This window comes from Phocoena phocoena, chromosome 16 (assembly GCF_963924675.1).
Source record: "Phocoena phocoena chromosome 16, mPhoPho1.1, whole genome shotgun sequence".
In the NCBI taxonomy this organism is placed as follows: domain Eukaryota; kingdom Metazoa; phylum Chordata; class Mammalia; order Artiodactyla; family Phocoenidae; genus Phocoena; species Phocoena phocoena.
The window spans coordinates 68243841-68271130 of NC_089234.1; the positions used below are offsets into that span (position 1 = coordinate 68243841).

Genomic DNA, 27290 nt, shown 5'->3' on the forward strand with positions numbered 1-27290 from the left:
AGTGGTTAGGACTCTCTGCTTTCACTGCAGGGACCTGGGTTCAGTCCCTGGTTGGGGAACTAAGATCCTGCAAGCTACGTGGCACAGCCGCCCCCCCCACCCCCAAAAGAAATACTAAGTGAAATGAGCAACTTATAAATTATATGTGCCTTAAAACTTGGTAACAAATATACATACTTGTGGAAAAAGCAATTACATGCTTAACTGGCTGAGTTCATGGTTAGAACCATGGGATCCTTTTTTTCACCCTTTTGTTTTCCAGATTATTCTCTAATGTAATTATGTTATTTATAAGGAAAACTAGTTGTTTCTTGAAACAAAGCAAAAAGGATCCTATATCTGTTTTTTATGGTATAGTTTATTTTTAATACCTAGTTTACACTTTCTACATTAAAAAATATTTTTTCTTGATAGAAATAATAGTGACAAAATAGGAATTAAATTAAACTCGCTTTTTCTTTTAACTCTTAGTGTTTTATTGTCTTCTCAAATGGTGTTTTTCAGAATATAGCTTTAGAAACTCTTATGTTGAATGGTTTACCTAATCCTGGTTGTTTCTTCTTTCTGATAGGTGACAAGTGTCAGTAAAGCATATTAAAAATAGATAAGTTTATTATGTTCTACCTCTTTTCCTCAGTAGTATATAATCTTGCATTTTCTTCTAGACTAGTTTCAGTTTCCTCCATTTTAAGTTCAAAGTTTAAAGTTTTATTCAGCAGATAGCAAAACACTTTGCTCTCTGCTGCGTCATGGCAACAAGCATGAAAACAATATGGTGGTTTCACACCATCTTACAATGTAAAAATCATTCATTCAGCTATGAATTAGGAAATCCAGTTTCTAGTTCCGGAGCTTCTACAAAGAAGTATTTTGATGAAAAAAATCACTTAATCTCTCTGAATGTCCATTTCTTCCTCTGTAAAAATGAGATTAATCTCTAAAGTTCCATTTCTATTTTAACAGCTATCTTTCTTGTATTAAATTTTCGGATTCTCATTTTACCGCCTCGGGTTTGAAAATCCACCTTTATTTTACACTAAATTCCTGTACTTACCTGATGGTATTTTGGGACTTTTTAAAGTATCCATTGATTATTATTTATGTATGTTCTAGTTTCCCATTGTTGTATTAATTAGAGCATTGAAACTTGATGTATCTTTTAGGGTTAGTTTCCTATTATTGATTTGTATTTTTCTTTTCTTTATATTTGCTTTTCCATAAATTTGATTTGTCTACTTCCAAAAAATCTTATTGGTATTTTTATCAAAGTCATATTAAAGTTATGGAATAATTTATTTAAAAATTACATATTAGGGCTTCCCTGGTGGCGCAGTGGTTGAGAGTCCGCCTGCTGATGCAGGGGACACGGGTTCGTGCCCCGGTCCAGGAAGATCCCATATGCCGCAGAGCGGCTGCGCCCGTGAGCCATGGCCGCTGAGCCTGCGCGTCCGGAGCCTGTGCTCCGCAACGGGAGAGGCCACAACAGTGAGAGGCCTGTGTACCGCAAAAAAAAGAAAAAAAAAAACCCAAAACCCAAAAAAAAAAATAAATAAATTACATATTATTGACAGACGTTTAAAGGAAAAATATCAAGTATTCAGAATATTATAATATGAGCAAGGGAACCAAAGTAAATCATCAAGCATGATTACTGTATTAATGAATTTTGAGGTAACTAATTTTTGAAGTTGTGATAATATTTCTAGTGGTTTTGAAAGAAGCGTGAATAACTTAGGAAAGAAGGTTAAATATTTAATTCTTGACATATTTGGCTTTATGTGGTGACAGGGTACAAGTATGGCTGTGTCCTAGTAACAGTATAAAATACAGGTTAGAAGGTGAAAATTTAGGTCTAAAAATATAGTTTGGAATTATTTGTGGAAAGAAAAATTGGTTATCTCAATGGCACACACCTGTGAAGTTGTAGAGAAAGAAAAGTACTGTCAGCCCTCCCTGTTTGCGGGTTCTGCATCTGAGGATGCAATCAACCGTGGAAAATTTCAGAAGAAAAAATTCCAGAAAATTCTCAAAAACAAAACTTGAATTTGCCTTGCACCTGGCAACTATCTACATAGTATTTATATTAAGATTATAAGTAATCTAGAGATGATTTAAAGTTTATGGGAAGATGTGGGTAGGTTATATGCAAATACTATGCTATTTTATATAAGAGACTTGAGCCTTCAAGGATTTTGATGTCCTCCTGGGCTCTGGAACCAATCCCTCACAGATACAGAGGGATGACTTTAAGTGAAACCTCATAATATTGGGAGGAAGAAAGACTGATCAGGGAGATTCTGAAAGAGAAGTCCTAGATAAGACAAACCGATAAAACTACTCGAGTTAAGAGTATGTGCTTTATTAGTACTCAGAAAGACTAGAAGGAAAAAATAAAAGGAAGGACACTGAATTCAGCCATAATGCTTATTCAGTCACAGAGACTATTTGTGTAGTGTTTTTGTGTTATCAACAATGATTTTTCTTAGTCAACTGTATGTCATAGAACCTATGATGTGATATTTACCAAGTTAAAAAATGAACACATTCTGTTGTTGCACAACTTTCCTCTTATGACTGGGGCAGTTATCAAGGATATAGGTAAGAAAGGAGGGAAAAGTGCATTAATTGAAGACATCCCATGCATATTGGTTGAATGAATGTCCTGCATGCTTAAGGGAGAGAAGAGAGCTTAAAAATCAAGATTATGTCTGTATCATCTGGAGATCCTCTTGGAACTTCATGGTCTATTGAAGGTACGAAACTGCTTCACAACCTTTGCAGTGCCTGGAAGATCTACATGGATTTATTAATGTGAAGAAGTTAATCATTTGGGCACTACCATGATGCGAGAGTTACACGTTTCATTATATATTTTCATAGATTTATAGGGCAATAGGGCATAATGAAAAGTGTTTTCCTGAATCTAGTCAGCCTTCAAATAAGGCCATATCAAATCCAAATCCTCTTTTAACTACTATTGTTTCTCTTGTTTTCCTGTCCTTATGTCTAAAAGAGAAATACTTAAAATGCTAATAAGCCACTGAAACTTAGAGGTTTTTGGTTTTTTGTAAAGTCTGTATACTTGGAGAAATCCACTTGTTTGTTTAGGCTTCCATATCTATAAAGATGAGGGATTTATTTCTTTGATAGCCCAAGATAAATGGGACTAAAATGCTAGTTTAACTCTTAATTACATGTAAAAAGGTTCTACAGTTATTGGAAGGAACAGATTTTCTTCAGATAGCCATACAGTGTTGCCTTCCTTTTAAGCCTCTGTTTACTTTCTCACCTCTGTTGACTTATTCAGCTTGTAACCTAGAAACCAGCTAAAAAGGAAGGAAGTCAGAGATGTGTATTTCTGGGCAGTAACTGGAGTAGTTTCCTCTTCCTCTAGCCTGGTTAGGCTGCCAGAAAAGACCTTTTACCCAACCAAAAAAAAGAAAGAAAAAAAAATTTTAACAGTAGCTCTTCAACTTCCTTCCTTAATTCATTAAGGAAGGTATAAGCCATAAGAAGAACCAGTTTAAAGGACTGAAATGCTCCTCGCCTCAAATTGGTGCTTTTCGCTGTCTGTAAGGAGATATTTAATACCATCCCTTACGAGTTGTAAGAACAAGAGAGAATTAAGGAGACTTGATGTAAAAGCTGAGCAACTTAATGCTTGCTACCAAGTGGTTTCTCTGTATTGTTACTTCACTATTTTTATTTGTATTAGAAATTTGCCAGCGTACCAGACCAAACTCACACTCATATATTTATAAAAATATTTATTAAGGCCAATTTAAATATTAAAAAGATATTTATGGTTTTCACCTAGTTGCACTTGTACCCTTTATTTGCATTAAGAATCAACTATGTAGTATTTATATCAATGGAGAAGCATCTAAATTTAATGCAGCTCTGATGTAGTATGAAATAAAAGTGAATGGTTTTTCAGTATTGACATTATTTTGATTTTATAAAAATTATTGAATTATGTATCATTAGCAATATATAAATATTGTGGCATTTGGATTGTTAGCTAAGTGTAGGTCTTAATGCTGTTTGATTCTGTAGGGGACTAATAGTACTTGAGGAACAAAGACATGTTTTTAAGTTATTAACAACACATATAGTCAAACTTGAATTTATGTGAGATTGTAAAATGAATCTTGTGAAATATTTAACTCATTCTCTAATGTACAGTAAATTGTAGAAAAGTAGTATGATGTGTATTTAAAATTTGATAGTCTATAATGTAATAATCTGAATCAAACATTTGAGGTTGTTTGTGGCTCAGAATAAGGCTGCCATATTACTCGTTGTTTTTCTGGAAACTTACATTGAATTCTTTTAATTCCATATATGTTTTATGTTCATGTCTTAAGTAATTAATTATGAATGAATTATTGGGATGCTGTATTTTATATTTTGGCTGCGTTGGGTCTTCATTGCTGTGTGCTGGCTTTCTCTGGTTGTGGCGCACGGGGTTAGTTGCTCCACGGCATGTGGGATCTTCCCAGACCAGGGCTCGAACCCGTGTCCCCTGCATTGGCAGGTGGATTCTTAACCACTGTACCACCAGGGAAGTCCCTTTACTAACATTCATTGAATAATCATTACTCCTCTCTTTCATCCTTAAAACAGGATTGATTGAGATTTTAAGTGCAATCCATAATAGACTAAATTTAAAATATCTGCTTTTCAGTAGTTAACCTGACGTTTTCTTTGAAATGAAATTGATACATCTGGAATAGATTTAAAGGGACAGGGCATTGGCTGGTGGCTGGAAGTTTTTCTTTTAACATAATTTGATAAAATGGTTGTGTGTGCGGTATTTTAAAAAATCAGTGTAAATTTTTAAATTTATTGAAATTGAGATACCTAACATTGGAACAAATTTATAATAAAAGACCATTCACAAACATCATTAAAAAATAGGTGAATGAAGATGGTGTTTCAGAGACACTAGTCTGCCACCTTCTTGGTCTGCCGGCTTTCCGAATAAAGTCGTATTCATTGTCTCAAAAAAAAAAAAAAAGGTGAATGTTTTCTTGCACTTGCAGATATCTGACATTCTTTGTATTCAGTGTGTTTATTATACATACAGCACACATCTCAATTCAGACTAATCACATGTTAGGTGCTCAGTAGCCATGTGTGGCCATTATAGGTTTTTATAACTGTAAACTATTTAAATTATTTTTATAAACAATGAAAATGTTTCAGGAATATTTTTTAATCTGCCAAAATAAACATTACCGGTTCGTTTTTCCTTTGAGTAAAGTGTCAGTGAGATTGTTGGTTATGTCATTTGATTTAACTTTAGATTATTACTCCAGAAATGTTAAACTGTTTTTTTCCCTGCATTTTTAGAAATATCAGTATATTTCTAAGGAGAAATGATTAAACAAAAAGTGAACTATTTACTTGAAAACACACTTGAAAGTATTTTTGATGGTTTAAAGTTATGCTTTATTTTTTCCAGCTTGAGAGATATTTACACATTACTTGTTTTCTGCACTTTCTCCCCTTGGTAAATCTGGAAAGCAGAAACTTTGTATTTGCATTTGCTTTATGAAGGAGACAGTAAACTTGAGCTCTCAGTCTCGCCACTAGTCTGTCTTTGTCTGTTGTTAAAATTATGAGCCAGTCTCTATGGCGCAGCCAAATGAGTAATCACCAGTAATGTGACTCGTGCTGGAAGTGACTCCATCAGCACCTGTGACGGAGGATTAGTTACAGTTTACAGAGCACCGCCTCTTCCCTTCTCTCAGTGTGCCCTAAGCCAAGTAGTCGTTCTCATTTGGGTGTCTGCACTGTTGGAAGCTACTGCAGTGTGTTTCCACGCAGAGTACAGTGGGAAAAGGCTTTCTCTAGCTGATGGATGGCTGTTCTCTCTATTTGGAGTATCTTACTGGTTATGTAAGCGACCTCGGGAGAAATTATCCTGACCCAGATCGGAGGATGCAGTAGTGCTTCAGCTGCAGGATTTCTTAGTCGTTAACACCACAGTGCTGATGACAAAGAGCGAGTTGTAATCCTCATCACTGCCAGGACCGAGCCACAGCAGACAGAAAATCGTCATTTGCTCGTCGGAGACTTGTTAGGTTACAGCCTCTGCTTCGTTCTGTGGTCTTGGCTTTTCTTACTATACAATGACGACGCTGCAAGTAAGCTTAGAAATGCTTGGTTTGAGAGACATTTGCCTGTGATTTTTTTAAGACTTAAGAAGTATTTAGGTTAGATTAAAAAAAATACTGCCCAAGAACAAAATGGAAATGTCAGCAATACTTCTTGACCTTTAAAGCCTTGTCGTGGATATATGAGATTTAAAGATACTTTAAAATTCTCAAGAACAAAGTACGGTTTGTATTTTTCTGCTTCCTTTTTCTTTTGTCTTAATTTACATTTGGTTTTGCTTCTCAGCCTTAGGAATTAAGGTCACTGTCTTTTATAGATCCAGCCTTAGTGTTCTTAGTTTTAAGAATTTTTAACGATTTCATTTGTTTAGGAAGAGATTTATTGTGTGTGTAGTAATTTCATAACACTGTAAAGATAAAAAAAAAAAAAGACCTCAGTTGTTTAAAGTATTATAGCAGAAATGTTTTAGATTAGGGTTTTAGAATATAATGTGTTAAGGGAAGTAGGGGTGTTTGTTTTGTGAGGGTTTTCTTCTGTGGTGTATTCTTTTCCCCACCCCCAACTTGTTTTCTAACAGTATCGTGTTTTTCAATAGACCTGCTTGGGTGGGAATTTGGACTTTGTTCTTTCGAGTCACTCCAGTCTTTTTTTTTTTTTTTTAAGACTAAACCTTGACTTCTGAAATGTATCCTAGATTGTTTTCTGCTTTAGTATTCCTTTAGGGAGATTTATATCAGACTTCTGTAGTTAATGAGCCTGCTTTTTTTCACTTGGAAAAGGAATTGTTAAATGTTAACTGGAGATTGTTAGAAACTCAGACTGTAGACATAAACTCCATGAATTTCCAATTAAATGTTAAATGATGAGCTTTAACATGGTTTGTTTGAGCAGCTGAGTTATGTTTGAGAACTGCAGCTGATTTATTTTAAAAATGTCTTTTTGAGGAGGGCTCATCTGTTCGCCTCTTCCTCATGTGAATGGAATGTGGTGCAGCATGGAGCCCCAAACAGGATACAGTTGTTCTAAGCATTCTTCCTATAGCGTGGTAGGCCCTACTAGAAATGCAGGCTCTCAACTAAGTATTTATTTTGGCTTTATACTATTTTTAAAGTACAGTTAAGAAAGACAAAGGACCTTAAAAGAACTCCCAATCCATTAATAAAATTGAAAAAGGTTTTGTTTAATTGGTAGTTTTAATTTGGATTTTCAAAGGCTTTTTTCAGCATTAGAATAATAGTCTTTTTATGATTAGGGCCATATTCTACTGTGACTTTCATCAGATGGTAGCTCCTTGCTTCCCCTTAGGCTGTGGAAGTTCCTCATAGAATGGTATATCTTTAGAGTCTTGAATTACTTAGCTATGCATGAGTTCTAGTTTCTTTACATTCCAGTGCACCTAGACCCATGAAATACTTACTACATAAAAATCTGTAGGATCCATTCGCTTTTATTTAAATATTTTTTATTTTTAAGCTATTGATGTCTTTGAAATGGTTATGTTTGACTTGAATACAAAAGTTAATAATGGTTACATCATTGACTTGCCACTTTAGGGAATCAGGATGTATTTTTAACTCTTAGTGTCTTGTATGTTGTTTGTCTTTAATTTTTCCATAAAGTACGAACAGTTGCATATTTTTAGGGTTGCTTGTTTAATACATACTAAAACATTTCTTTAACAAGTACTATAAAAGTATTTATCGGCACTTGGAACATATTTTTAGTTTGAAAGTAATTGCACATTTTAAAATTTGCAGGTCGTGGCCCTGTTTGCTAATATTTAAGAAGCATGGTATACTTTTGAGTTCCATTTGTACATGGTTATTATAAGTCTTCATGTATCAGAAATAGACCATTATAAACCAGTCTTTTAACATTTCTGATAGCTAAATTCTACCAGTGGCTTTCAGTTTAGATACCCTAAAATGAGAAATTCTTTATTTTAGCCTAGAAACTAAACCTTTGTTTTTTCTAACTCAGTAATTTAAATTATGATAAATTGGCCTGTTGAAATTTACCCGTAGAACTCTGACCTACCTTAAAAAGCTGAGTTCTGAGCGTTCTCTTCACAAGAATGTTTTTCATATTATAAAATGACTAGTTCTCATAGGAAATGCAAACCACCTGTATTATTTGCGTAAGAAAGAGGCAATCAAGACTGGAGAAGTTTACTTTTTTTCCAGAGCCTACTTAATTGAATTGTATCTTTAGCCACTTAGATAATACCTTTTGTAGACCTTTTTGTTAACCTTCCCAAGTTGATCCGACTTGGTACTGTTTAAAAAGAAATAGAGCATTTGATAAAGTTCAAGGATTAAAAGTTCTCCTGAGAAGGTGCCAGTGTTTTCTAGTTTACTAAAAACTAAACAAAGATATAATATGAAAATGTTACATATTACACTAAGGAATCTAGTTATGGTAAATGGAAAATGTTAGATGGCAACAGTAGCAGGAGATAGCTAAATAATGGGGGAATGTCTGTTTTGAAAATGTAATTTCTCACCCCAGTAAAAATACTTTTGACACATATGTAGTACTTAAAAGGTTAGCCCTAGGACATGGGAGGGAGGATATTACTGTGACTAGGTTTTCTAATCATAAATACTGAAAATAGGTGGAGGTGTAAGAGAATTTTTTTCATGTTAATTTGTGAAAGAAGATATCATTTATTAGTTCATGGTGTGGATAGTGTAGAAATAAGGCATGTTTAAAATATTTATTCCTCTGTGTTCTTAGCTTTTTCAAAACACAGACTCCTCAATGAATAGAATTGAAAGTTTTAAAAAGAATTTCTTAAATAGAGAAATTAACTGCTTAAGAGCCATTCTGAATTAAAAATCTTGAAGAGTTTTCCCCCAGAGTGTTTATTAGTTATGATTAGTAAGATGTTAGATTTATTTCAGACATAAATAAGAGAAGGGGGAAATACAGTGGCTTTGGATCTCCTGGGGATTTTTACTGTCTGTGCCGAAAGCTTTGGTTTGCATCCAAATGGTCGCAGAAGTTGCCTGTAGCAAGAAAGATTTCCCCATGTGATATAGGTAGTTTAGCAACTTAGTTCCTTGTTTATTTCATTTTCCAAACTTAGATTCTTTTATAGTAAAGCCACTATATGTTTTCAAGATGGTGGCATATTAAGTTTTAAAGCAGTATCATGGATATAATGTATTTGGCTTTTACTCAGACTGCGTCTATTCGAAAGTGATTGTGATAGTCATAAGAAAAATGCATATATAGTACCTTTATTTCCTTCCTTCCTCTTCCTCTCCTGCCTCGCTCACTCCCACCCCCCCCCCAAGATATGAGTAAATTTCTTTATGTAAAAGTTGAGTCTCCTTTAAAACAATCAAATGACCATGGATTTGCGCCCCCCCCTTCCCCGCCCCGCCCGTGTTTTGTTTTGTTTTGTTTTTTAATAGTGGAAATCTGGAGAGACTGCTGAAAGGTCGGTTTTGTGTAATACTTCTTACCTCCTTCTTTTCCTACACCCTTCCCCCATGCTGCTCTTACTGAAGCAGCTGGATTTTTATTTGTGCTTGGGGCAGGGGCGGGGATGAGTAGTACACGGGGTGGAGTTAAAAAGACCAGATGCATCCTGATCATTTAAAATCCTTCTTGATGTGAATGAACTAGGGAAAAAATTACGCATGTAAATCGTAACTACTCTGTTTTATAAAGAATAATACTTAACAATATTTTAAAGAGTTGGGGTAATATGCTCTCCTACCCAGTTTACTTTTTCAGAAGCAATTTCTCTTTTTTTATATTAGAAATTTTTATACACGTATATTTGATTATATCCCTCTTTTAAAATAAACTGGGACTTATACTGGAATTTTTTCATATCATTTCTTAAAATCTTCATTTCTTTTAAATAAATAGAAAGTACTCTATTATATGGATAAAAGCATCACTTTAGATTATAATATGAAAACTGATATCAACTGGTATCCTAAAACCATTATGATAATGACTTTAATAGATTGTATTTATATATACCCCTTCAAATTTTGAGGATAAAATTCAGAAAATAACCATTAGAATTTTTATTTTTTTCTCTTACCAGACTTTCAAACCCCTGGTTGAAAAAAGTATACCCAGTTCAATCACTGCAGTAGAATTCCTTGTAGATAAACAACTGGATTTTTTAACTGAAGATAGTGCCTTTCAGCCCTACGAGGTAAGAAATTTTACGTTGCTTTAAAAAATTAACTATTCACTAAACTTCGCTGATATTCAGATATTCTTTAGAATATTCAATTCTAGCTAACATCAAGGTGTATAATAAACCCAGTGCATCTGATAAATTTTGATTATAGGATAAGTGATTCATTTATCCAGTCAAGAAATATATACCGAGAACTTACTATGAGCCAGCCAGCATCCTGTCGCATGCACAAGTGAGCAAAATAAAAGTCCCTGCCATTCTAAAAAATGTTCATTGTTAGAAAATAACTGGTTAGATATTAGTATAAATTATCTTTGTCTCCAGCTCTAAAGGTTAAGAATGGAGTCATTAATGTAATTAAATGAGATTAGTGTTTACTATATACATTCATATCAGTTTAGCATAATAGTAGTTCATTTTCTTTTTAAGTGGGAATTTTCCTTTAGGTTGTCATTAATTGAATTGTTCAGTTTCTAAATTTTAATTCTCAGTTGTTGCAATTTAAATACAAATACACTTAATTGGAAAAAACGTTCTCTGGTAGGTTTTTAGATTTAAATCATGTAAAGAAACTCATATCAAAAGTAGTAAGCTAAATGTTTTTTAAAATCTCTAGTTAAGTTCTATCAGTTAATTTTTTAAGATTGAAGTAAAAATGCACAGAAGTTTGTTTTCTTTGTATATTTGGATTTTAGGTTGAATTAAATCAGTATATTTTATAGGTTTTTTTTTTACTTAAATGTTTAAGATAATATAATACGTGCCTTGAAAGAAAGTATGAGTGAACTAGTTTGACTTTCTTTTTTTTAATAGAGCTGAAAGTCCATACTCCTATTTCATTTCAGAATAGTTACTGTTTTTCAAAAGTAAAATATAGAGGCATTGTTTCCATGGAAAGAACAAGAGCTTGAGTTAATGAGCAGTGGTTTGCTGTGTGTGAAGTTATAATACTTAGGGAATTAGTAGTGATGTGCCGCTTTTATTAGATCTACCAAAAGTAGATGATAGTTCTCTCGATTAAATGTTATTTCTTATTTTGAAGTCTACATGGGTATGTTTTTGTCTTTCACATTATTTTTCATAGTTCATTAAATGGCCTCATTTTTGTAGTTACCTTTTGCTCTTTGTTTGCAGTATTTACAGCTAAAAATTCATAGCAATTCCAGTTTAATATTGGAGGTGTTAGAGCTTTTCCCTCGGGTTTTATTTTGTTTTGGTTTTGGTTGTAAATGCCATTTAGCTTGCTATAGCCTTATTTGTCTCATTTCTAACAGTCTTTTAGTGGGAATTAGACTAGGTGAGTATAGGTAAAAATCAAAGGAACCTTCTACCTCAGTATTTTAATTCTGTGGCTGCTGATTAGCACTGTAGTAGAAGCTTGGATTTGATTTAGAGAACTGAAATCATTATGTAGAAAATTACTTTTAAAAATAAACTCTTGCCCCATGGCCTAAAACTCTACAACATGTTTATTAAAATTATAGTGATTAAAAGAATTAGAAATAAAGGCTTAAGAGCTAAAGTCTTATTTGACTTGGTGATGTGTATGATTGTCTTTGTTAGCTATTTATATTTTCCCTGCTAGTATAGGTAAGTTGACCTCTGGCCTAGAAGGATACGATCTTCCAAAGGTGATGTGATTCACTTGACATTTTAATCATTTGTGCTTCACAAATAATGTGAATTCTCAGTTGTAAGAGATCAGAAGGAATTACACTAACAGCACTTGGTTTAGGATCCAGCATACCTTAATTTTAGTGTTTCTTAAGAGTTTTAGAAGTAATAAATGGTATACAATAAAGCTTTTTTGTATGCATTTTAATTTTTATATTTAATGTTTTTTAACCAGGTTAAAAATATAAAAAGTTTCTCCAGTATGTAAATTATTGACAGCTACTGTAATTTTTTGAATGAAAATTTACTTCAGAGACTGAAGATGGCTTAGTCTAGGTTTTCAAAGTTATTTATTTAAATGAATTTATAAAATATAGACATACTCTACATAAAGAAAATACTTTTAGAGTTCATGTAATTAGAGTGGCTTTATCCCACAATGCTTTTCTCTACCCAGTTGTCCAAACAGTACATTAAATTCCTTGGCATGTTAAACATGGCAGCTGTTCCTGGCATAGATTTTGTAAATAGTGCCTTGATAAATCTTAACCTTAGGGTAACCATATGTAAGTCAAAGGGCGTTTGGGGAAAATTGAACAAGTTTTTAAAATGGTCTCCCTGTTTTTTTCTCATTTCTTTAAATTTCATGAGGCAGTTTCTTCTGAACCTGGGTGTTAATTGTCCTTTGTAGACTTCTTATGTGGGATGGGGAAGAAAGTCTTCTTTGGAAATGGCCTTTCTGTATACAGTACACCTAAGTTTTGTTTGAAAAATTCCCACAAGTGATGCTTCATTGTGAATCTGTTTAAATAGTTCTATACTGGGAATTCCCATTCACCATCTTTCTCCTTGAGTGCTCAGCATTTTATTCTGTAGTAGTACGCTCCCTTTAGTTACCTTTATAGTGGGGCAGCCCTATTTTTTTTTTGTTTTTGTTTTGGTATGCGGGCCTCTCACTGTTGTGGCCCTCTCCCGTTGTGGAGCACAGGCTCCGGACGCGCAGGCTCAGCGGCCATGGCTCACGGGCCCAGCCGCTCCGCGGCATGTGGGATCTTCGCGGACCGGGGCACGAACCCGTGTCCCCTGCATCGGCAGGCGGACTCTGAACCACTGCGCCACCAGGGAAGACTCCTATTTTTTTAATATGTCACAATAACATATATTGTAAGGTAATGGTTAGGAAACAGATGACTCAGAATTAATACAGATCCTTTCACTTTTAGGTCACTGGTTTGCACTTATCTCTCTGAATGACTTCAGTGTATTGAGTATCAGATGGCATGTATTAAGTTAATTGATTTGTTCTTTTTAAAAAATATTTATTTATCTATCTATCTACACTGGGTCTTAGTTGCGGCTCACGGGATCTTTTAGTTGTGGCATGCGGGATCTAGTTCCCTGACCAGGGATCGAACCCAGACCACCTGCATTGGGAGCATGGAGTCTTAATCGCTGGACCACCAAAGGAAGTCGTGGTTTGGTCGTTTTTTTAAGTTACATGCGGTTGGTGGATCCGGGTGCAACCATCATAGATTATAGTTTTCAGTATTTTGGAAGGCAAGTTGAATGAGGAGAGAAATCAAATCAACATTTTATAGACAATATAATGAATGCATATTAATACATTGCTGATGCAGCGTACCATGGTATTGTTAATTCTGTTTTTTCCTTCCTTTTGCACACAAATGAGTTTCTGCTTCCTCCTTTCAGATTTCCTGATCATGCCTGGCTGCAATTAACTTTCTTTGAAGTAAAGGGGGAAGGGAAAAAGAGAGGAAGTAGGAGGGAGCTCTTCAGATTCTATGTCTCTCAGCTGGCTGGGAAGGAGGAGGAAAAAACAAATTATTTGTTCTTAAAGATGCTTTTTATAGTTTTCGGTTTGTTTTTTTAATTACTATGATTTCTGTGGTATGGTTGCTTTACTTTGGAGGATGAGTACAGAAGTTTTAAAAAACTTTCCACTAAAATTTGAAGTTTTGATCAAGTTCATGTAAAAAAGTTTGATAATGAAATATGAACATTGAACTTTTAGCATGATTTTGAAATCATCTTGTCCTGGATTTTGGCTTCTGGCCATGCACACACCTGCAGTTCTCAGGTTGGTTGCTTCATAGAAGATGTAGAAGAGATTATTTCTTACCTGAAAATCGTACATGACTCATATCAATTAATCTGGGTTGGTCTGGCTTGTTAGTCCACTGTTTTCTAGGGATCACAATCCTTTTTGCTTTTAAATGTAATAAAGGAATAATACAAAGGGCACTAGTTGAAAACCATTAAAGGTTTGAAGCAGAATGTGCTGGCTTAAAATTATACCCAATGTCTATCTTATTGTATATTAAAATTCACTGTATTGGGTTGGCCAAAAAGTTTGGGTTTTTCTGTTTTCTTACGGAAAACCCAAACAAACTTTTTGGCCAACGCAATAGTAAAGAGGTATTTTCCCTACAATAAGGTAGAATCATCCTAGGCCTGAAGGAATGAACCTATTTGAAGTTCTTGGTCATTATAATGTGCTAAAAGTTCAGAGATAAGACTACTAATACTTCAGTTTCTATCATTGCAAAATACAGACATTGAACTACTTTACTAAGTCCTTGATATAGTACTATTGTGCTGTGAATTGCTGGTTGAAGGGAATGCGTGGAGCAAACCTGAGTATTTTCTTAGTTCCTAGACTAAAGATTGATTAAGGACTTGAACAGAGAAGAGTCTTATATTATTTAATGCAAGTGTCTGAACTGTGTTGGGTCTGTTTATCATTGCTATATGCTCCTTCAGTGAGAAAGTTGTTTTTTCAGTTGGAGTCTATTTTGAACCACATTCCATCATTGATTACATAAATTTATTGTCTGCAGTTTGAGAATATTCCTAAGTTAGTTGTTGCTCAACACATCTGGTTTACTAAAAATAGTTTAAGGAGTGGAGTGTAGCAGAGACATATATGTTTTTCCTTCTAAATTTTTGTTATTTGGAATTGCTTCACTACCAGGATGAGATGAGTTTGAGTGAGGTGAAATTTAGCCTTCAGTCAGCCTAGATGAACAATCAACTAGTTGTTTGGTTGTTACCTGCTCAATGTTATATTTTGTTGAGTGAAGTATTTGACATAAGTGAGCCACTGAAAAGTTTGAAAATCTTGTTGGTAATAATTTGGCTTATAAGCAGATTTATTCCCCAGAGAACTATGTCGATATTGCTAATAGTTTAGAGAGGAAGTAAACAGAACTTCATTGTTAGTATTGCTGTGGTGGGTAGAGAAAAGACAACTTTTTTGCCCTTTTCTTTACTCTCGTTTCAATTTGTAGTATAGATATATCACTTTAGAGCATTTTTAAACTAACATTCCTGTAGAGGAAATGAGAATTTGACCTGGTACAGGATTTATGTAGTTAGGTAAATGTTTCTGTCCCAGAATTACTCTCAGATTTGTTCTTTCTGGTGTCAAATTACTGCTCCCTTATTAATTTTACTAAAAGAAAAAAATAAATTGACTTTCAGAAACTGCCTAGAAAACTGTTGTTTTATTTTTATGATAGAAATTGGTGGGTTTTTGTTTGTTGTTTTGTAATGATAACTGAACTTGGTATTGAGAGATAGGTATTTATAAGAAATAACGGAAGTACACCTTCTATTAGGATATGGGAGTGGAGTGTGCTCACACCCCACCCTCGAGAATGAGAGCATCTGCTCCTGAGTTGAGGTGGGGAGAGACGGGCTCAGAACAGAAGTTCCACTTACTGTTAACTCCCTTGATTTTTTTTTTTTTCCCCAGAAAGGAGTGTTTAAATGGCAGTTTTATGCTCAGACTCTACTTCCCTTTGATTTACCCTTGAAAATTTTAAATGTCTGATGTTAGAAACACCCCAACTGACTTCATTCATTTAGCAGTTATTTAAATTATGTGGTTTCCCTATTCATAGCATCCTGCTTAGGTGCTTGATGGTTTTCAAAAGTTGATAAAGGGACTTCCTTGGTGGTCCAGTGGTTAAGACTCTGTGCTTCCACTGCAGCGGGCACAGGCTCAATCCCTGGTCAGGGAACTAAGATCCTGCATGGGAACTAAGATCCCACAGGCCGCACTGTGTGGCCAAAAAAATAAATTAAAAAAATAAAAGTATAAGTCATAGTCTTTATTAGTTTCCAAAGAGTTTATAATCCGTGATAACAACTTAGATTTTTAAAAATGTCCTTGAAATAGGTTTGATTTAAGGAGCCAAAAATGCATAGTAAAGACTTAAGGAATACAAAAGAAAGAAGCCAGCAGAGATTGAAATGGTTTAAAGACGTATCATGAAGAGGGTAAAACTTGAATGGGATTCTTCTGAATGGAGATGGAAGTGAAAGATAGGGAGAGAGAGGCAGACATTTAGCAGAAAGGATTGCGTGATCAATGATGAGGTAGATTTAGGGGTCAGTAGAATATCAGTCTAGCTAGAGAAGAGAGTTTGGTTTTGAATATAGACATCATACCAGAGAAGTAAGTATTGTGGGGTCAGATAAAAGAGGAAAAGGATTGCTAAGTACAGTTACTAAGTGACTTTTATCTTGTGGGCCCTATGAATCGTTGGAAGCTTTGAAGCAAGAGAATAACAAAAACAAAATTTTCTACATAACAGTGACATCTGGTTATTGTACTATATCAGAAGGAGCTAATTGATGGCATCTTTTGTCTTAATCAGCCTAGCTATGAATTTTGAAGTCAATTCATGCAGATATGGTTTCAAATCCTAGCTTTGCCGTTTGCTAGCTATGTGACATTGGGAAAGTCTAAAGCATGCTCAATAATTGGTTTCCTCATCTATAAGATAAATATACTATCCATCTCAGAGTTAGAAAGATTAAGTGAATGACACATTTAAAATGAGCTTATTACTACATAGAAACTGCTCAATAGAAGGTCACTGCTATTTAGACATGCTCTAAATCTCCCTTTTTATAGATGGAGTCTTAAACCTTTGTGGTAGATATTTGAAACTCTTTTCTCTTCTTACCATATGCAGCCATTGGACATTTCTCTGCCACCATCTGCGCCTCTTTTAACAATCTGTTTTATTTGTCTTCTCTGGAACTCTCACCATTCCTTCTGCAGCTGGTGCTAGATAAACTTTTTCGGTGTTGGTACAAGCCATGGTCACTGTGTAACAGAACATGTCTTTGTAGTAGTATTTCTTCTTCCCTCTCCCCCTTTTTAAAAAGTATATTTAGATAAGATTCCTCAGTGACTTCTTAAACTCCTGTTTTAAGAAAATGATATTAGAAAAGATGCAGAACCCTATTGTGGGGTTACTCTCCACAACACATCCTTACCTTTTTTCCCCCGCAGGGAAAGGCATAAGCTCTACTTGCTGTGATAGTTATTTTTATCTCAAAAAGTATAAGTGATATGCAGCAAATTACAGAATTGTTTTTCTTTGTTTGGCTCTGGAGGGAGGCCATGAGGATGTAGTACTACAGTTTGGAAGTCCTCTTAGCATTGAATAAGAGTTGGTCTAAATGACCTTTGAAGTTCCTTTCCAACATTTAAAGCCATAATTCTGTGAACTTGCTCAATGTGGGAAAACAAATATTTCTGATGAACATTAACCTGATCAAGTTAGTCCCTGGCTAATGATTTTAGTCTCAGGGATAAAAGACATTCAACCTAAATCTAGGTTTATTTCAAAAGAGAGAACTATTAAGCCAGGCAGTGCCAGATGCAAATCGAAATTATGCAAAACTGGAATAACAGGATTGTTTGGATTAATAGTACCTACTGAGAGCTTTCTTTCTATTCTGTATTTTTCTGTATCTGTTTCTGAATTATATTTTGACAGAGTTGAGCACGTTCTCAGTTAGTCCATGAGTTTTTGTGTGCATTTCACTTTGCCTTCATATTAGCATTTGATTGAAATTAGAGGTGCCTTGTTGCCATAATGTCAGTAAAAATGAGAACTGTGAGATTGTAGGATATACACTGTGCCAAGAGTATAAAAAATACAGGATCATAGCCATAGCTGTGAACTGATTGCTGGTGGAATATTGGCTTGGTAGGATCAGCATCTGTGGGCAGGCATTGGCCTGGGGGGTGGTCTAGGAGATGAGGCCAGAGCAGGAAGCTGCTATTGTGTAGTGCTTGGCTTTATTCCATTTCTAGTCAAAAGTGACAGCTTGCAGTAGTGGAGCCAAGCTGAAGCCTAGAAAGTAGAATGGACTACAAGAAAAGCAGAACCAGAGGCTAAAACAGAATCATTGTTACTTCCTTATTTAAGTAGGCTTTTTAAAAATTTTAAATTGGTACATCATGTTTTAATATTCAGTAATTTTGCTCTGCATCCTGTTTAAATACTGTTATCTCCCCCCTGCCTGCATGATTCTTTATTGCCATAATTCCAAAAAAAGTTGTGAAACGTGCTTAAGGTCCTACAAATCAGGTATGCCGATGTGTATTGTCTGCTGCTATTAAAAAGGGAGTTCTTCATTTGTAAAAATTGGTTGCAAAACTTGGTGTGTTGAAAATATATTCATGAAGTTCAGGAACATGTTATTTTGACTGAAATTTGGCTCACGTATGAGCTGTTCTGCAATATTCAGATTAAAAACATTTATAAGTCACAGTCTGCGATAGTTCTCTCCTGGTCACAAATCTGCTATGATCATATGCTGAAAAATCTGCCAGTCCCTTTTTAATTTTTTGTGGCTGCTGTTATGAATTTAAAGTATGTGAAATTATGCTTGTAGACATCAGATTCCAAAGATTCTAAGCCATCACTTAGTTTATCATTGAGAAAGATTTCTGCCAATTTCTTTCTGCCAATCAAAATAGGTTGATACTGTTTACTTATTCCTTTTGCCCAACCGGGAATTCTTACTAAAGCACAGCCATTTTATTTAAAAATCCCAAAGTCAAAATTTTATTTCTCAGTGTGCTGTTAATATTTTACATTTATAAGGTTCAACATTTTCCAAAATATTACCAAGTGCCTTATTTTAGTTAATTCTTATGTTTACCTTATGAGGAAAACAGATTATATTATTATCTTAATTACATATAATGCTTTCAGGGTACATATATGAATTTACTTAATTCACACAAGTCTTTGAGAAGTCTAACTTACAATGGCTAGGTGGCAGAAATGGAAACCCATTTAAACTAGATTTAATTTTTAAAAGGGGGTGGTGGGCCTGTTAGAAAGATACAACAGGAAATGTCATGGACATCCACTGCAGAAAAGTACAGCTGAACCTTACTTGGAATGGAGTTAGGAACTAGAAGGTCAGGAACTCAAGTTACATATTTCTTCTCCCCCTCCTTCCTCAGTCTTCTTTCTGCAGACAGGTTTTTCTGCTTAATCATAGGTTTTGCTTCTCATAATACTAGTTTCCACGTGACTTTTGTGTGTCAGTGTCAATTCGCCCACCAGCTCTCCCTCCTTCACAGGACCTTTTAAGTCTAATATTTGTGTTAATTGGTAAACTAGGGGTGGGAGTGTAGGAGGATGAAAGGCTGAAAAGAGAAGAAGGAAGAAATATGAGGAAGGGAGAGAATATGTGATAGCAATTTTTACAGGCAAAGAAAGCGAGGTTTAGGGAAGTTGTGATTTGGCATCTACCACTAGGTTCACACAGCTAGTGGTAGCCTAAACAGAACTTGAACCAGAAACTTTAGATTCCAAGATGTTTTTTCTACTATGCCACCCTGCCTTTGTGCACTATCAAACAGGAAACATCTCTTATTTGCACATCATTCTTTTGTTTGGCACTTTGTTATTTTTCTTAGGGTTGACATCTTTCCTAAATATAAGATTAAATTTTTCCTTAATTTTATTGGCTGCGCAATCTCCCTAGATTTTTCAAATACTGGCATCAAGCTATACCCCAAATCTGTGCATCATTTTCAGACTCACTTGTTCCCTGGGCAAGAATCCAAACAGATTAAGATGTTTTGCTCTCTCCCACTTTTCTCAGCTGCCTAGTTTTCTCTGTTTTGCTCAAAGATTTGTTCAAAGTTAAAATTGAAAAGCAATGCTTTAAAACAAAGCCCTTTTAGCCTCTTGTTAAAAGGACTGTCTCTAAAATCCAAGTCTTTTCTGGGCTTCAGACTAAAGGCAAAACAGCACTAGCCCTTAGTCAATAAAATAACATTTGGGGGCTCTTTATTCATATGTTTGAGGGCCTGCTGTGTTGTATTCAGGCATACAAATACACTACTCAGAGAGTTTATAATCTAATGGTGGAAGCACATGGAAAAATACAAATGTAAATATAGGCAAAAGATAGTACGTAGCGGACACCAGAGAGGTATAAGGAATCTTACCTGGTTGTGGGAGAAGTAGAGGATGCCCCTGTCCTTAGAATAGGTGACCCCCTAAGTTGTCTCAGGATGAATATAAATTAGCTAAGCCACTAAGACAGCAGGGCTGGTTAAGTGCATGAGATGCAGTGAATAAGCAGAATGGGTGTTGGATGGTCCACTTACATAAACTCTAACCCACCTACCTTTCCTGTGAAGGTGGAATGGTGACTAGTCAGAGATATTTTAACAGTTTTTTAGTTGAGTCAACCATGTGATTGACTTCAACCCTCACTGTCCATTTGGAGTAGAGAAATAACGGGCATTTGTTTAAAAGAAGGTAACAGTAAAACCATTTTAACCATTTAAGTGTACAATTCAGTGGCATTAAGTACATTCACAGTGTTGTACAGCCATCACCACTGTCCATTTTCAGAACTTTTTCATCATCCCAAATAGAAACTCTTCATTCATTAAACAATAACTCCCCATTTCCCGGTATCCTATTCTTCCCAGCCCCTGGTAACTTCTCTGTTCTTGGTCTATACTTTCTTTGCCTATTCTAAATACCTAATGTAGATGGAATCCTACAATATTTGTCCTTTTTGTGACTGACTTATTTCACTTAATAGTATGTCTTTAAGATTCACCTGTGTAGCATGTGTCAGCAGTTCATTCCTTTTTATGGCTGAATAATATTCCATTGTATGTATTTGCTGCGTTTTGTTTATCCATTCCTATGTTGATGGACATTTGGGTTGTTTCCACCTCTCAACTGTTGTGAATAATGCTGTTGTGAATAATGGTGTACAAATATTTGAGTCCCACCTTTCACTTCTTACGGGAGTATACCTAAGAATGGGATTGCTAGAGCATGTGGAAATTTATGTTTTACTTTTTGAGGAACAGCCACACAGTTTTCCACAGGCTCTGCACCATTTTACATTCCCACCAGCAGGGTTCCAGTTCCTCTATATCTGTGAGAACACTTGTTATTTTTCATTTCCTTAATAGTAGCTATTCATTGCCTATGCTTTTAGTATCATATCTGAGAAATTATTACCAACTCCAACATCAAGAAAAATGTCCCCTGAGAGTTTTGTAGTTTTAATTCTTACGTTTAAGTCATTGACCCGTTTTAAATTAATGTTTTAGATAGTATAAGGTAAAAATCCAATTTAATTCTTCTGTTTGTGGATATCCAAGTTTCCAAGCCCCATTTGTCCTTTCCGCATTGAATAGTCTTGCCCTTGTTGGAAATCAGTTGACCATTTACTCTAAAATTTATTTCTGGGCTTTATTTTATTTCTTTATTGTATATGTCTATTTTGATTACTTGAGGTATCTTTTCCACTTTTCTACAGCTGCATAATTTGTCCAAATGATGGTTAACCCTAAAGATAAATCACTTTAAAATATACTGTTCTGCTTAACTGTTGACATTTTCTGAAGCACTTGTCAGTGTTTGGAGTATAATTCCTGTCATTAAATTATTAGGCGTAGACCTGCCTTTTAGAGAAGCTATGTTTTTAAGATGCAAGGGAAAAAGTTCAGTGATTGTTGAATGTAACATACAGTCATTGATTTACTGATTTGTGCCAGTTACTTTGCTAGCTACTGGGGATTTAAAGACAGATAAAATACTTGGTTCTCTTTCATGCCAGGGGGAGAGATTTAAATATAATTATGGCAACGTGCTAAAAGTTCTAAAGTAGAGGTATGTTTATAGTGTTCTGTACTGTGGAATCAACTGATGTAGTAATACCAGCGATTTGCCTGTTTCTCTTTTTTTGGTTTTACTTTTTCTTAGAAGGCAAGGGTTTAGAAGATGGGAAAGAGATAAGGAAAGCTAATAATGTTTCACAATAGGGTACCATGTTAGGATTCTCCAGGGAAACAAAACCATAGGGTATGTGTGTGTATACAAGTATGTGTGTAGGGAGAAAGGGGATGGGGGAGGAGTTTTAAGGAATTGACTCATGCACTTGTGGGGGCTCGGGATTCTGAAATACACAGGACACACCCACAGTGGAAATTCTGGCAGGAGTTGATGTTGACTCTGAAGGCAAAATGCTTTCCTCTTTGGAGGACCTCATTCTTTTTTCTTAAGGCCTTCCTTCACCTGATAGAATGAAGCCCATGCACACTGTAGAGGGTAATCTCCTTTACTCAAAGTCTTCTTCTGATTGAAAAACACCTTCACAGCAACATCTAGACTGATGTTTGACCAAACAGCTGGGTACCATAGTCTACCCAAATTGATAAGTAAAATTAACGGTCACAGGTACTATTTGGTTCTTTGTTTTATAGTGAATTGTAGGATGGTGGGCATTTCTGGCTTTCCAACAGTTAAATGCCTTTAGCACCTCTTCCTAGTTATTATGTTAATGGGAAAAAACATCTCCACACAGTTCCAGTGCCCTCCGCCACTTTATTTAGAGCTCTTGGAATATAAATTAAGACACCTAGAAAAGTGGAAGCCTTCAAAGCAATCTCGTCAAGTCAACTTAGAAGTGGTCAGCAAGCAGTGGCCTGCCAGATTCTCTGAGCACCCTAAAGGTGAAGAGGCATCATTCCTTTCTCAGCGTTACAAAGCTCTGCCTCCTCTTGAGTCTTGATACTGTGAGGTTTCTGTCCAGGCTAATCATAATCCTCTACCAATTCAGTCTCATTCCAGACCAAATTCTTATATCACTCACATTCTTGGAGATCATTAGACCTAGTTATTTGATAAAGGTTATTAATTTTAAATGGTTAATATCTTTCCATTGTATTTGTACTTATATAGGGATACCTATATATTGCAAATCTATAAGTATGTAAAATAATAAGGCATTTAAAAATTATATTTATTCAGTGCTTCTCTAGATGTTCTTTGCCTGGAAGTCAGGTACTCTACATAGAAATGACATGTTATTGTTTCCTGCTAATAACCCTTCTCCCCTCTGCCATTTATAGAGTAGCCATTTGGGGAAATAGAAAATTCTGTATAACGTGGATGAGTAAGGCCTGGATACATAAGACCTCCTCATATAGAGTCTTCAAGCTTAAAGGCCTTTAAGACATTATACAGTCTTCCAAAAATGCAGTATCTGAAGGACCTCAGAGGGATGAGGTTTTATGTTGTTTCTCCCACATTCACTCCTATTTTCAAGGAATTAAGTTCCATCATATATTAACAATTCATTCCAACGCTTAACAAAGCCCATTGTTGAGAAATTTTCTTAAAGTTTATTGCATTTATGTTATATCAGTTAGGCACACTTGTATCAGTTGGAAGAGTCTAACTGGCATGTTGTTAATGTTGCAAAGGATTGTGATGCCCTATTCTGGCCAAGGGTGTGTAGTTAATTAATGATGTTCCCTACCAGAACTGTAAAGGAGCAGGCTGAACTACTAATTAGTTTTTATTGATCTTGATCACTACAAGGTATCTCTTTCCCATTCTGTCTGGTTCCACATTATAGGTATAAATACAGCTTTGTACTTAAATTTTTTATGAGTTCAGTTTGAATGATGGCACAGCTTGGTAGCTCTGCCTTTTGCCCCAAACTCCAAGGACTTAACAGTGTCTGATTAGTGCAAATATTATTAAAATCAAAAATAGTTTACAAATTAATCAAATGAAAAAATATAGAGAGAAGAATGAAAATCAGCACAAAACAGTTTAAAGAATAAGTTGCCAAATTTATTGAGATTCTGTTTTAAGATATCTAGTCATATACGTAAGTACACATATATAAAATTTATATTCTTAGGGAATTTTGGCTCTTTGAAGGGAGGCAAAAGTTTACATCTATTAAAATATCAGAATTTGGTAGTAGAACAAGCCAACTTGGACTCAGATCCCAACTCTGCTGCTTACTGTCTGAAATATTAAGCAAGACGTATAAGCACTTAACCATTTTTTATTTTTTCATCTTTAAAGTTAGCTATGTAATGCCTGTTTCATGATAGTGTTGCCATTGTCTATGAGATAATGTGTAGGAAAAAACTTTGTACCCTATAAAATTTTTGTGATAAATAGAATAAATATGATAGGAGTTCAGAAAATAAATAGGTCTGGTTGGGTAAATCTCAGTTCATGATACGTGTAGCTTCATGAAGCCTATTCAAAGTGATTGTTTTTTAAACCTTCAGCACAAAATAGATGTCATTCACAGACCTTACCACCTCACCAGTGGTCACATAATTGGCAGTGGTCACATAATTGGTGAATTTCCTACATTCTGCTACTTTTCTCTTCATTTTATTTCCAGCCAAGATATCTCTCCTGTGATACATTATTTCAGTCATTCTTAACCACCACCTTAACCCTCTTATGATTTTTGTCTTACTGTCACATCTACCTTTTAATTTCTTATCTTGGAATAGTCCTATTTATTTTCTCCACTTTTACCCCATGAAAATGTGCTGCCCATTATTGGTGGCCACTAGTCATATGTGGCTATTTAAATTTAAATTAAGCAAAAGTAAATTAATTAATTAATTTCTCTCCCTCTCTCTCTCCTCCCCTCTCCCCCCTCTCTCCCCATCCCCCCACCAGTAGCCCCTGCATTGGGAGCGTGGGGTCTTCGCCATTAGACTGGCAGGGTAGTCCCAAGCAAGAGTAAATTTAAAAATTCAGTTCCATTCCCACAAAACTAATGTTAGTGTTGTTAAGATCACTAATAATCTCTTAAATATCAAACATATTATTCCAGTCCCCATTCCTATCCTACTGGACCGTTGCATTTAACACTGAGGATCACTGTCTTGGATATTCTTTTATTCTTAACTGCTTCTGTGACATCTCTTTTCAGGTTTCCCTGAAAAGGTTTCTGCAGATTTAATGGTGGGTGGTTTTCCACAGCCTTCCTTTTTGATGTCTTCTCTTTTCACTACTCATCCTAAGCAGTGTCATATTTCCAGTTGCTTTCACTATCATTTAAAAACCCTGTCTTCTGAATCTGTAACTCTAGTCCAGACTTCCTTGCTACACTGTCATTCATTTAACATCTTTATTTAGCATCTTCTATGTGCCTGGCATTGTTTAGACAAAAATTCGTGTCCCCTTGGAGCTTAAATTCTAGAAGAGGCACAGTAGATAATAAATACAGTAATAATTAAGTGGTACAGTATGATAGATGGTTTAATTACTGCTAGGCCAAAAGGAAAAGTAAAGCAGAGTAAGAGCAATTAGGCATGGAGAAGGGAGTGGCAGGCTAGAGTATTGTGGTCCCTGTGGATGTCATTGAGAAGGTGGAACCCATATTTTCTACTGCCGACTGTGTTAACTCAAACCTTGTCTTTCTTCCTAATCATTCTGTATCCTGGCTAATGGTGTAACTGTATCTACCCCGTTTTGTTACTCAGATCAACAGCCGGGAGTGTTTTAGGTTCCTCTCTTGCCCTTGTTGACCTCCAAAAATAGCTTAACATTGCATATGTCCGTCCCCTCCTCCTCATCTCTGTTGTAAGGCTTCCATCCTCGTTTGGCTAGACTATTAGAGAGCTCTCCAAGTAGGGTCTGGTCTCTCTGCTCACCCAGTCCTTTGTCCTCATTCAATCTATGTCATTGTACTTAGAGTTCTCCACACAGGCCATACTGTTTCATATATCTACGTCTATCTATGTCTGCACATGTATTTCACCCTGTCTTAAAAGCCCTTCTTTTCTGCTCTACCATAGCCTGGTAGGTGCTGTTGCATTTTTGAAGTTTCAACTCAAGAATCTAGGTGGCCATCCATGCTTTCCTCAAGTCCCAGCTCAGATACCCTTTTCTGTGATACCTTTCCTGATATACCTAACTAGATTATCTTTCCCCACCTTCTTTTTCTCACTGCTGTATTATATGTAAAACTCTGTATAATCTGTATTGCAGTGATTTGTGTATTAGTCCCTGTTCCTACAGGCAACAAGATCCTCAAGGGCAGAAACTCTTATATGTATTTCCAGTCTCCTAGCATAGTAATTTTATACTTGGTATTCAAAAATCTTGTTGAGTGAAATATATTTCTAATATGTTTAACTCAAAGGAGGAGCTCTTAGCCCCACACTTAGAGATTGTTTCAAACATAATTCCAACAAATTATCTAATCTGGTTTCCTCTACCATAGCAAATGAAAGGTCAAAATCAGAATTTTAAAAAGTATGATGATGGTAGATTGGGAGCTTGATAGCACAAGAGGTTACAAAAGAAACTAAAGCGTAGTTACAACTCAAATTTTGTCTTTCTGGGACAGTTTGGTGTAGAGGCAATAATCCTTTATATAAATCGATAATTATGACTATATCATAACATAGTAATCCATAATGATATCTGTGAGTATTGACAAAAAGCTACAATTGTGTTTAATATGTTATTTAATGAAAGAACTCTAGAAATATTTTCAGAATTAGTAGGATTTTGATAAATTTTCTTATTTCTGTAAGTTATTTTAAAAACTTGCTCTCTTTTGGATATAAACTGTAATAAGCATTTGGCATGTCTCAGTATATGTTCTCTTTTTTTCTAATTAGATTTTCTAAGTAAGTTAAACTTACCCTTTTAGGAATAGCAAAGCAGTGATTGGAAATCTTGGTAAAGTACATTATGCATACTATCTTCCTTAACAGCCCTAGGTAATTAAGATGTTCTTGTATTTTGATACTTTTGAGTTGTAGTTTTAACTCCCTCCTTTTCTCTGAATAACTTAACACATTTGTCATGTATTTGCATTTGCTCTAGACTCAATGAGAGGAACAGATACTTTACTTGGGGTCATATGATAAAAGACTAAGTCACTTGGAAGATCCAAGTCTGTCAAGTTACAGGATTTGTTGATTATTTTAACTTGGACTAGATTGTATTCATTCTTTCTGAGAAAAGAGAAGTATGGTATAATATTTCTCAAGTTTATAGGTGTATCATTTCCATAGCAGTATATTGGAAATAGTGAAAATCAGCCCCAGAACGTGTATGGCATGGTATTAATTTTGAAATTATATCCCTTGCATTTTATATTTTAAAAATAAATGTTCACTCTGTATGATCAGAATAGTCGTTGACTAGGGATTACTTTTAGTAGATTACTTTCCAAAAAGTATTATGCAAGCATATAATTTTATTTCCTTCTTAGGTTGAGCTCCTTC

The 27290-nt window shown here is 35.2% G+C and overlaps 1 protein-coding gene across 2 annotated transcripts in view; it reads left to right on the forward strand.

Annotated features, from left to right (window-relative positions):
* JMJD1C (jumonji domain containing 1C) overlaps positions 1–27290 on the forward strand; it is a 246084-nt gene that overhangs the window by 165591 nt on the left and 53203 nt on the right. The window contains exon 3 of one of the 2 annotated variants that reach the window (XM_065893794.1): positions 10190–10303. The exons of the other annotated variant lie outside the window; for it this stretch is intronic. Within the exon in view, the coding sequence (XP_065749866.1) occupies positions 10190–10303 (114 nt within the window). The remainder of the gene's footprint in view (positions 1–10189; positions 10304–27290) is intronic. 2 annotated transcript variants of the gene reach the window in all.